Consider the following 12,725-nt stretch of genomic DNA (forward strand, 5'->3'; position numbering starts at 1 on the left):
GAACTTTCTAGAACAAGGTAAGCTGTTCTTTATGAAGGAAACTTGAAAGATGAGATTATAGTTCAACCATATAGAGAAATTAAGATACAGAGAAAGTCACAGAAATAGTAATGAGTATGACTTAATCAAGATAACATAGATTGAATTATAGTCTCATCTTGTAGATGTTTTATGCTAAGGAGCAATAGAAAATAAGGTGAAATTTAGTAATGTTCATATCTTAATGTGAGATAGGGTGAAACTAGTCATAGAAGGATCAGCAAGCTGTTTCATAAGTTACCAGGACTCATGTGAGTAGATTGAAATTCCTAGTTACTGGTTTGGTATTTGAATTTTTAAGAAAAGATTATATAGGTGAATTTCTATTAGTTTATTAAATTGTTGCATTGATACAGTTGAATGTATGATTTTAACATTTTTTTAGATGTCACTTACCAATGCTGTATATTGGATTGGAATATGGTTTAACCAACAATTCAAAATTGGCTGAAAGATTTTTCAGCCAAGCTCTAAGTATTGCACCTGAAGATCCTTTCGTTATGCATGAGGTTGGAGTGGTTGCATTTCAAAATGGCGAGTAAGTACATCAAGATAAAAACATAGCATTAGCCTGAGTTCTTTTTCTAAATTCATCAAAATCTTGATCAAGCAGAAATTAATCTTAATTCTTCATTAAGTGTAATGTTTATTTTGCATATCACTCTTAGAAGAAAGACATAACAAAAAAGACCATCCTAATCATGCATTTAGTATAAAAAATAAAAATAAGAATTTGGGGGCCTCATATTTACTAGTCCAATTGCATGATCTCAATCATTCAGGATAACTTCAATTATGTTAATTGTACTGTATTTGTGCACTGAATTGTAATAATATATTTTAGAAAAATTTTTGATTGAAACAAACAATATTTCTCTCCTGATTAACCTTTAGGTTAACAGAAAAATACAGCTAAACAAAACAAAATAATCTTTGACTATTCTAATTTATTTTACTATTGTATATAATGAAATAAATATTTAAATAAACTATTCAAATAAAAATGTAATATGCTTAAGTTCCTATTTACTAAATTAGTATCCCTTCTCCATTATATTTTTCTTGTTCTTTTTTTTTTAAACATCAGTATACATTTTTAAATGAAAAAAAATTTGGCCTTTCATATGCACATGGATTATTTAATGCATTAATTCCTATAATATCTTGAACTCGCAAAACCATAATACTGTAATATTGATTGCCACATGTAATAAACTTGATCTATGTTGCCATGTTCAAGTTTTTATAGTGTTATTGGGAAATATTAACAGCTGTTTGTATGTGTCATTTGTTTATTTGGAATAACTTGTTGCCCTTTTTTTTAAAATTTAGCTGGAAAACAGCTGAAAAATGGTTTCTTGATGCATTAGAAAAAATTAAAGCCATTGGAAATGAGGTATTTACTTAGTCATTATATAAAAACCTAATAACAAAAAATGTAGAAAAAGAATTACATTGCAACAGTCTCTGTCTTCTAAAAGTTATAATGTATTAATTGTCATTATTAAAAAGCAGTCACATATTCAACTTGTATACTTTTCACAGTATTTAATAATTGATATTGTCCGAGTTATGAGAGTTAAGAGAGCAGATGTAGGTTGCCTTGTGAGAACAGGGTAGTCATTGATCTTGCTGTTTCAGTCATTTGGAAGCTGATAATTTTGGGCATTTCCAATCTTGATGTAATATTGTCTATATGACTGTATCTTTAGTTGAAGAGAATTATTAGTGACCTCATTAGCTCCTAAATTCATCAGGTGTCATCCTTAAAGCAGAAGACCTAAGTATTATTGAGTCTTAGACTTAGTACTGCCTTGAGGAGTGTAGAACATTGCCATAATTTCATTCATTTTTAATACAGCTTTAGAATTTTTAATGTTTGAAATATTAAACCGTATACTGCTTTATGAAAACATCACTCTGTGTTTGGCTTGATCTTTTGAATATGCATTAATTTTTTATTAATTAGTAAAGGTATGGGTGCTGGAACAAGAGCATAGTAGATTTACCATTTTAAAAAATAACAATTTTAGCCTTTGTTAGCTCTCAGTATCAAGGATTATGCATGTAATTTATACTAGTTTTCCTGAACTGTATATCTCCTTTCATTTCTGCCCATTCTGTTTGACTCTACTTTGAGTTCCTACTTCCTTACTGCATCACTGTCTCATTTTGTATACACTTTCCACATTTTGTTATAGTTTTCAGTATTCTTCAAACTACAGCAATTTTAGCAATATGCATGCGACCATAGACTCAGGTTCTATTCTGAAGATTACACTTTTTGATGTATAAACTTGAAAAATATGTTTTGCATCAAAGAGTAAGACAGTAGGGAAAAACTGCCCCTTTTTTGTCATTAAACTGCATTAAGTTAATAGAAAATATAAATGAAAAGAGCATGACTTTCTACTATTCTTTAATGTGACATCTCGTTATTATATGGTAATTAAATAGTAAGTATTATCTGTGAAGTATTTCAGTATGTACAAATCTAGTTGAATAGTATGAAGTAGTAATTTTAATGACAAATTGTTTTGTAGGTAACAGTTGACAAATGGGAACCTTTGTTAAACAACTTGGGCCATGTATGCAGAAAGCTTAAGTAAGTGATAAAGTAGAACATATTTAGGACACAATGTAAATTAAAGCTGATAAATTGTATACATTACGTGAAAAGATAAAAAATCTAGGCTCTCAAATTAAATTATAAGTGTAAAGTATGCTATTAAGCATCTAGATCACTTCAAAAACAGTTATCTCTATTGGTATTTTTAACAACTGAGAGAACTATTGAAAAAGACAGTGAACCAGACATAACCATTTTTCTTTTTAAGAATTTTATTATAAACTTAATGACAAACTCACAAAATAAGGGGGAAAATCAGCCAAATTCTTTATCCTTTAACCAGGTAGAACCAAAAGAACTAACACATAACAAAACAATACTTTTATTTTGTGTTTGCTTCAAAGTCAATTTGAAATTATAACTTTTGGCCTTATTTGCTTTCTTTTTAAAAAAATATATATATATAGTTGTGATTGTGTGTATATATTTCTAGTTCTTCTGAATCACTTTATATAGATTTTTCTATGTTTTCTTAGAAAATAATTCCTACTTATTTTTATGGTACTATAATATTTCATTACATCAATATCCAGAATTCATCTATTCTCTAATTTTTTAAGATAGGTAGATTATTTACAATTTGTGAGGTTTTTTGCCATTACTAATAGGTCAGTTAAGAATATTTTTGTACAGATAGGTCTTTCTTTTTCTTTTTTAAGAGCTTTTTAAAAAGTAATAGTCCTTGCAGTGCAAAAACTGAGACAAAAAGTTTGAGTGTGTAACTATTCTTACATATTTTGAGACTCACCAATTGTGCTTTGAGAATGTCTCTTCCTTGGCAGTCCTGCCTATGTTATATTTTTACCTGTATATATTTATAGATAAAGATATTTGTCATTCTAGAAGGTAGAAGAAGATAGCATTTTAAAGTTATTTTTATTTTCTTTTTTTCTAGTACTAAGAAGTTTGACTGTTTTGCAGCAGTCATTAATATATCATTAATATTTCCTTCTTTGGAGAAGCAGCCTGTTAATAATCTGAGCTTAGCATCAGGAAAACCTGGATTCAAGTTCCTCCTCAAATATATAATAGCTCAGTGACACGGAGCAAATCACTAACTTCTTAGTACTCTAAGTAGTCCAGTCCATGTCCCTGTTTCTATCCTTGTTAATTTCTTTATAAAATGTCTCCAAATCCTTTGAACATTATTATATTAGGAGAAGTAATGTTGGCCTCAGATATATGTGTCAATTCCTTTTAGAGCCCTTTATCTGATTTATTTATTTCAATTTTTCTCCCAGCTTTTTCTTTTTGTAATTTTAGAGATTATGGGGTATTTTTTTGTTATGCAAAAAAATTTTCTTTTGACAATTATGATTTATTAAATATTTAATTTTTGTTAGAGATATCATTTGTTCATAATTGAAACACAAATAGTATTCCTTTTTCTTAGAATTAAAAAAAAAAAAACTTTTTAAAAAAATCCTTTTTAATGGGGCGGCTAAATGGTGCAGTAGATAGAGCACCAGCCCTGAAGTTAGGAGGACTTGAGTTCAAATATGATCTCAGATACTTAATACTTCCCAGCTGTGTGGCCCTGGGCAAGTCACTTAACCCCAGTGGCTTGGCGGGGGGAGAAGCTTGTTATTATTCAGTTTATCATTTTTGTATGGTGGGAGTTTTTCTATTTGCCAATTTTCTAGTCGTTTTTATTGAATAGAAATTTTATTCCCTAGTGGATTTTAAGTGCTGTGGAATTTATAGTATGGGACATTGAGATTTAAAATTATAATAACTAATTTTTTTTTCAAAAGCCTGGAAACTCCTTTTGGTGTTTTTTCCACAGTCACTCAGCTAGCATATGTCAAAAGCAATAGCTGAACTAATATCTTTGTTATTCAAACCCTTTTTTCCCACTATACTATGTTGCTAGAGCAAATAGCAAATAATGCTAAATACAGGTAATATATTATGAAGGTTTTAGGATAAATGATGAAAAAGTTGAGCAGGGCATAAATACAGTTTTTTGATGAGGACCATGATAAACTGATCTGTATATTTGTCATATATCTCTAAGCATGATAGGAAATAATCAGATTATTCAATAAAATGTCTGTGATGGCAATAACAAAGAAAAAACTTTTTTTACTAAAGCTTTTTATTTTCAAAACATATGTATGGATAATTTTCAACATTCACCCTTGCAAAAATTTGTGTTTGAAATTTTTTCTCTCCTTTTCCCCCCATTCCCCTAGATGGCAAGTAATGCAATGTATGTTAAACATGTACAATAAAGAAAATACTTTCCAAGTTGAGTGAACTGATATGTGACATTTCTTATGAAAATGTATAGTTTTAGATTACAGGGGTCCTCAAACTTTTTAAATAGGAGGCCAGTTCACTGCCCCTCAGACTGTTGGAGGGCCAGACTATAGTAAAAACAAAAACTTTGTTTTGTGGGCCTTTAAATAAAAAAACTTCATAGCCCTGGGTGAAGGGGATAATCGGTCCTCAGCTGCCGTATCTGGCCCACGGCCGTAGTTTGAGGACCCCTGTTTTAGAACTTAGAAATAAAACTTGAGATTTGGGCTTTTAAAAATGTATGCAATTATCAACTTTTTTTTTTTTTAACAGAAAATATGAAGAAGCATTAGAGTACCATCGTCAAGCCTTAGTGTTGATTCCCCAGAATGCTTCCACCTATTCTGCCATAGGTTATATACATAGCCTAATGGGCAACTTTGAAAGTGCAGTTGATTATTTTCATACGGTATATCTTTAATTTATACTTAACTTAAAATTAAACTACAAGCATTTTTTAAAAATCCTTTTTCTTAGGGTTTTTTGTTTTGTTTTTTATTATTTTAAAGTTAAAAAATTTAATTCCAAAAATGTATATAAGCACCTTTTATGCACAAGATATTATAGGACATAAAGAGATGATGGTGCACTTGAGTAGTTTATAGTCTGATAGGGAATTTAAGATTGTATAAAAGTAGCCTTCGTAGGCTGAGGTAATTGCCAAAAGTGAGAAATCTAAAAAGTCATTTCATTCAGACTAAATAAAGGGGGGGGGGGGGGGGGGGGGGGTTAGAAAATCAAGAAATCTTTTATGAGATTTAATTTTTGAGTTTAACTTAAAAGGACATACTGAATTTCATCAAAGAGAGACTAAGAGTAAGAGAGAAAGAGTAGGGAATTTCTTCTAGGCTCTTTTCTTTGCAAGAAAAAATAATTTTAAAGAATATATAACTGATTAAAATTAGGAACAGTTTTGAGCCTGTATTTGTTTTGAGATAGTGCTAGATACATTATAACTGATATTTATTAATTGATTTGCTATATATCACAAATTTTTATGCCTATAAGATATGAAATAACTATTAAAACTATTTTTCCTAATGGAACATTTAAATTAGTTTGAAAATTGGATTAATAGAGAAGGATCAGTGGCAAAATGACAAAATATACACCAACTAATAGTACTTGATTCTTTTTAATTCATGAAATAAAAAAATGAAATTTAAAAAATATGAACTGTGAGGCATATACATATATATCTATATATCTATACAGATATTGGTATGATACTTGCTCTTATTGCTTTAATTGGCCATTTTTCATGAATAGTGGTCTTTGAACAGGTTGATTTAGGTGGGATTACTTACACAAAATGGAAAAATAAGGCTTTTTTAAGTATTTCATACATATATTTCTTTTTTTTTTTTTTTAACTAGTAAATATTCTGACCCCTATTTTGACAGGCCCTTGGACTTAGAAGAGATGATACATTTTCTGTTACCATGCTTGGGCATTGCATTGAAATGTACATTGGTGACTCAGAAGCTTATATTGGTAAGATACTGATTTGTCTTATTTGTACTGTTATTGATACCTCTTTTAATTGCATAGTGTTTCCTTCTTGTAACTTTTATGATTTTCTAAGTCTTTCATTTTAATTCAGTACTTCTGTAATGTAAGTATCCTTTCTAGAGATCACACTACACATATCTCTAAATTAATAGGTAATCATTGTAAATTGTGTAGCTGTGACCAAAAAATTCCTTCCCCAGGCCTATACCTAAAGCTTTTTTGTTATAAGACTTAAAGAACTAATACTTCACTGGCATAGTATTCAAAAACCTTGGGGGTTGTCTTCAACATGGTGTAACATGTAGTATTTTTGGGAGCTTTTCTTTCTAAGCATTTTGTTTTTTCCAATAACATGTAAAAATAGTTTTCAGCATTCATTTTTAAAATAATATTTTAACTTTCAGATTTTTGTCCTTCCCGTTCCCTTTCCCAACATATCAAATAATCCTAATCTATTCTACTGATCCTACCACTCTGTTTCTTAGTCAATATCAAGTAGTTTTGATAAATTGCTACTTTATAATATACTTGTAGATATGATATGGCTAGGCCACCTTCCTTTGCATTTTTTTTCATTAATTCACATGATATATTTGACCTTTTGTTCTTCCAGATGAATTTTCTTGGTATTTTTTTCTAGCTCTATAAAATAATTTTTGATAATTTAATTGGCATGGTACTAAATAAATAAATTAATTTAGGTAAAATTAGCATTTTTATCATATTAGCTCAGCCTAACCATGAGCGATTGTTTTCCAATTGTTTAGATCTGACTTTGTGTGAAAATGTTTTGGAATTGTATTCACATAGTTCTTGCATTTGTCTTGGCAAACAGACTCCCAAATATTTTATATTATTATAGTTACTTTACTTTTTTTTTTTAAACAATTATGAAATATTGAATCCAATCAGTAACAATAGGAAATGTGCAAATCATAACAACCAAATTGGAAGAGATAACATATAGAAATAATTAATGTTGAAGGGGTTTTGGAAAAAAGAAGTGTTGGTGATGGGTTCTCCATCTTCAGAGCTCTCAGGTAGATGACTGCTGAAGTGCTTTCCAGTTCTCAAATTCTATCCTCCAGACTTTTATCCAAGGATGATCTTTATTTCATTTCAGCTTTCCTTTTGTCTTGTAACTCCTTATCCTGTTATTCTTCCCCACCAGGACTTCCAATCAGTTTATCCCTTACTATTTTCCCAGCTTACTCTCATGCACTGTCTCCATTCTTTCCTTCTCATTTTTGACTCTGGGTACACCAGTTCAACTCTACACTATTCTCTATTCTCTGCCCTTAAATCCTATTGCTAAGCATGCTCACCAGACCCTGGCCATGGATTACTACCATCATCATCCTTTTTCATGCCTATTCATATAATGTTTAATGGAACTGGAGAACAGAGAAACTGCTGATTGGGTCCACTCCAAAGTTATATTATCAGTCTTACCTAGGTGCTCTCTGTGGTAACGTGATAATCCTTCCAACTCCTCTAATCAATTCTCTAGCTGCCATAGTAGTTTTTCCAAATTTTCTCATTTCTCTTCAAGCCTCTTCTAGCACCATCTTTCAGGTGAAGAACTCCCCTTATATTTCACTGGAAAAAACTAACACCATCTTGAAAAATATATTCCCCTTTCCCCCCATTTGTATCATCATCTCCTCTGTTCCAGTTTCTAAAGAGTCCTTGTCCTTGCCTAGGTCAATCTCTTTACTTGTACTCTTAATTTCAGTCCCTTCTGCTTCTTCCAGAAGATTATCCCCATTATCATCATCCCTATCTTCTAATCTCTAATCATTTTATATACTGAATCCTTCCATATTGTGTACAAATATGTCCTGTCCTTTAAAAAAAAAATCTTTTCACTTGATAGGTCATTTCATTACCCCTCATTTATGTCTTATTATCTTCCCAGTTAAATTCTGTGAAAAAGTCATTTGTACGTGATGCCTTCATTTCCTTTCTTACTTTCCTCTAAATTATAGGCATTCTGATTTTGGACCTCATAATTCAATTGAAACTATTCTTTTCAAAATTATTATTGACCTCCTAATTGCCAAATGAAAAAGCTTTTTATAAACACTTCTAATCCTCTTTGACCTTTCTGTAGCATTTGACACTATCACTCACTGGATACTTTTATCATCTCCAGTTTTCATAACTTTGCTCTTTGAGTTCTTATCCTGCCTATTTGACTATTCCCTATCAATGCTCTTTCTTATATCTTTATCCTTGTTATGCCCCCTAACTGGTCAACTTTTCTCTTTTCTCTCTATAATATTGGTGATATCACCTGCTTCCATAAATTCAAATATTATTTCTGTGCTGGTGAGTTTCAGATCTATATACCTTGTCCTAATCTCTTTTCTGACTTCAGACTCACATTTCCAGTTGCTCTTTAGATATTCAAAACCATATATCCTGTATGTATCAAACTTGGTATCTCCAAGATAAAATTCATTATTTGTGCCCACTCCAAACTTTCTCCTTTTAGTACCTTCCTTTTTGCTCCTGGTTTGCTTTGCATCCTCTTTCCAGCCCTCTAGATTCACAACCTCAATGTCCAAGATGACTCTTAGAATCCCACATATTTAATCTGTTGCCAAATCTTACTATTGAAATTGGGCATATACAGAAAGATACAATTATAAAGAAAAAGGAAAAGGTTCAGTTCAATTTGGATGAAGGATAGATGCAAGGCCAGGTAATAGAAGTGCATACAAAAGGCTGGCATCTCATAATGAGATCTAAGGACAACAAAAAGGGGTGTGGAGAGTGAGGGGTGAGTGTGTTTAAACAAGATAACCAGAAAAAGGCCTTTTTAAAAACTAGGTTAAAAGAAAAGATAATTTGTTCATTCTGAACAGGTGGGATGTTTATAATAATAAGGAAAAACAAACAAGGTACATACAGAATAAGTTGGGAATATCTTAGAGGGGCAACCCTAAAATTAAAGATATTTGCAGAAGATGAAGCTTTAGCTGAGACTTGAAGAAAGCCAAGAGATGGATTTGAAGAATGAGAGAATTCCAGGTCTTTGAGACAACTGGTGAAATTCCTGGAGTTAGAACAAAGCCAAAATAGTTGTTAATCTTAAGAGAAGTAAAAGAATTGTGTGTTACCACTGAGATTTGAAAGCTTTTGGAGAAGAAAGACCCTCCAGGATTGCAGAAAAGCAAGTGTCTTGTTTTCAGAAAAGGAAAGAGACTAGACTATGTGAACTATAGTAGAATTTTAGAATGTATTTTAAAGAGAATATTTGTCACATAAAAATGAATATGAGGCATATAAAGGGCCAGAATGACTTCATGAGGGAACAGGTTTTGCCAGACTTATCTCATTTTCTTTATTACACTGTTATTAGTAGTTCAGAAGTTATTGGGAGTTCAGAAGAATGTTGTAGCTTACTTGATTTTAGTAAAGTATTTGACAAAGTCTACATTGTGTGGTGGGAATGCAAGTGAAATAATAGGGTTCAAAGTTGAATCTATAGAACTGAAGAATCCTTGAAAAATAGGATTTGTTTAATTAGAAAGCAGTTATAATGTAGTCAGCCTGTTATGTGTGCTTGCCCCTGTGCTATTTTAACATTTTTATCAGTAAGGCAGATGACAGAGCTAAAAGGGATATAGCCAAAAGATTCAGAACTGAAATTTTAAGAACACTGAATAATACTAATATTGAATAATAAAAATAAATACATGATAGAAGGAATAAATCTATGACTTCTGAGTTTTGAATTTCATCTTTGTTGATATAAAATGGAGGAATTCTGACTAGAAAGCAGTCTGATTTCTTGGTATCTCATGTCATTCAGCTTGCATTTGCCCCATTCTAGTTTTTAATGTGTGATTTCTTCAGTTAGCTTTTGTATCTCTTTTAATTTGATTAATTCTATTTCCAAGGTGGTGTTTTCAGTGGATATTTTTACATTTGTCCAATTGTACTTTTTAAGAAATTGCCTTCCTTTTCTAAACTGTTGACTTACTCTTGCATACCTCTCATTTCTTTTCTTATTTTTTCTTATATCTCTTATTTGCCTTGTTAAATTTTTTTAAGTGCTTCTAAGAAGCCTCTTTGAGCCAGAGAACAATTCATATCACTATTTGAGATTTCCTCCATGGACATTTTGTCCTCATCTCAGTTGGTGTTTTGGTCTTCCCTGTCACCATAGTAGCTTTCTATGATCATGGTTCTTTTCTGTTTCTTGTTCATTTTTTTTCTTTTTCTTTTTGTATTTCCTCTTTTGTGACTTTAATAGTCAATCTCTGGGAGGTAAAGATGGCACTGTCTCAAGCTTTCTGTGCAGCTCTGAATCTTGACTTTGGGCCAGGGGCTCCTTGAGTTTGGTATTATGCTCCCAGCAATGGGTAGCTTTACTGTTCTTTCCAGGAAACAGCCTGGTTTCCCAAAATTTGCCTTCTGGGCTTGAACTGAAGGCTGCCCCAATGATCTGCTTAGCTACTGAGCCATGGCTTGGTCTCAATTGCTGATTTGCTATGTTTCAGATTCTCCCAGACTCTACCTGAGCTGGGCTGAATACCCCCTTTTACCTTAGTAAGACTGACCTTTTTTGAATTCCTTCCAATCTATCTTGAACTGTAGAGTGGTTTCATTTCAGACTCTCTTCAGAGGTTTGGTTTCATGTGATTTTCAAACTGGGAGAGCTTGAGCAGCTTCCTGGTTTTCCTTCACCATCTTGGCTCCAACCCTGGAGCTCTTAGAAAAGTAATCAGAAAAAGATCTTTGGGAGGAAGTAGTCAGTTTGCTATGAATCAACATAATATGTCAGTCAAGAAATATATATTCAGTCTTAGTTTTCTTGAAGAGAGTCCAGATACCTATGACTTTTTTCCCCTGTTTTTTTCTCAACAGCATTTTATTTTTGTTTATTTATTTATTTTGACTGGGGCAATTGAGGTTAAGTGACTTGCCCAGGTCAAACAGCTAGGAAGCAATAAATGTCTGAGGCCAGATTTGAACTCAGGTCTCTTTGACTTCAGAACTGGTGCCATTTTATATATTAAATGGCTTGCCAGTAGTCCCAAGCTAGTAAGTGTCTTAGGCATAATTTGAACCCAAGTATTCCTGACTCTAGGTCTGATACTGTACTTTGAGTAAGTGTTCAGTAAATAGTTATTGAAATTATTAGAGCTCTTCAGAAAGTAAATAATAATATGATATCACATGATGGCTGTATCTAATCTATTTATATATACATCCACATACATATATATGTTGCCAACTATACATAAATGTTGAAACTAAGGCAGAGAATCAGACTTGATTATAATTTGATATGTAATTTTAACAGGATCCTCACTACTGCATAGCAATTCTTTTATTCAGCAATTTCTTATACATTCATTCCAATATACTAGCACATTATTCACATACTGTTTTTTCATACTGTTTCCTCAAGCCTCCAACTGTATACCTATATTTATTGAGAAGACTGGGGCTAACATGAATTTACTCAATTGTATTAAAATTAAAACCTGTCAGTGTACTCATCTATTGAGTCCTCCTTCCCCCTAGTCCCAGAGAATGAAATTCTTCATTTTCCAAACCAACCTCTCTCATTCTTATCCCATCCCTTCCTGTCATTTTTATAACTTTGCTCCAGTTTTTCCTTTCTTTTTATTGCATCATTTTTATTAAAATATTCTTTTATCATAAAGTTGGCAACCATCAACAAAGAGAACTTCAGATGTATAAATAAAACCATTGTACATGAAATCATAAAATACCTGTTATTTATAATTTAACATTAATATATAAATTGACTTTTACAGAATGTAGTGTTCTTATATTTGCTAAACAATTAAGAATTTTCCAACTTCAGACAATTTTAATAGATTTGAAAAAAATGAGAAGATAATGAAATGTTGTTATGTTTTCTTAAACTAACAACGTTTAAATTGCACTAAGACTTTTTGGAGTACCCTATATAAATCAGTCTTCTATGTGGGGTGTGTTAATGGGTGAGACGTGACTCTAGTCTCATTTTTTAAGTCATAGTTTCACACTTCTCAGATTGGCTAAGATGACAGGAAAAGACAATGATGAATGTTGGAGGGTATGTGGGAAAACTGAGACGCTACTACATTGTTGGTGGAATTGTGAACGGATCCAGCCATTCTGGAGAGCAATTTGGAACTATTCTCAAAAAGTTATCTAACTGCATACCCTTTGATCCAGCAGTATTACTACTGGGCTTATATCCCAGAGAGATCTTAAA

At 31.8% G+C, this 12,725-nt stretch overlaps 1 protein-coding gene across 1 annotated transcript in view; it reads left to right on the forward strand.

Annotated features, from left to right (window-relative positions):
• CDC16 (cell division cycle 16) overlaps nt 1-12,725 on the forward strand; it is a 61,418-nt gene that overhangs the window by 38,485 nt on the left and 10,208 nt on the right. Inside the window, exons 13-17 of the mRNA XM_051984261.1 lie at nt 425-577; nt 1,372-1,435; nt 2,583-2,644; nt 5,243-5,378; nt 6,373-6,463. Of these exons, the coding sequence (XP_051840221.1) occupies nt 425-577; nt 1,372-1,435; nt 2,583-2,644; nt 5,243-5,378; nt 6,373-6,463 (506 nt within the window). The remainder of the gene's footprint in view (nt 1-424; nt 578-1,371; nt 1,436-2,582; nt 2,645-5,242; nt 5,379-6,372; nt 6,464-12,725) is intronic.

This window comes from Antechinus flavipes, chromosome 3 (assembly GCF_016432865.1).
Source record: "Antechinus flavipes isolate AdamAnt ecotype Samford, QLD, Australia chromosome 3, AdamAnt_v2, whole genome shotgun sequence".
Lineage (NCBI taxonomy): Eukaryota > Metazoa > Chordata > Mammalia > Dasyuromorphia > Dasyuridae > Antechinus > Antechinus flavipes.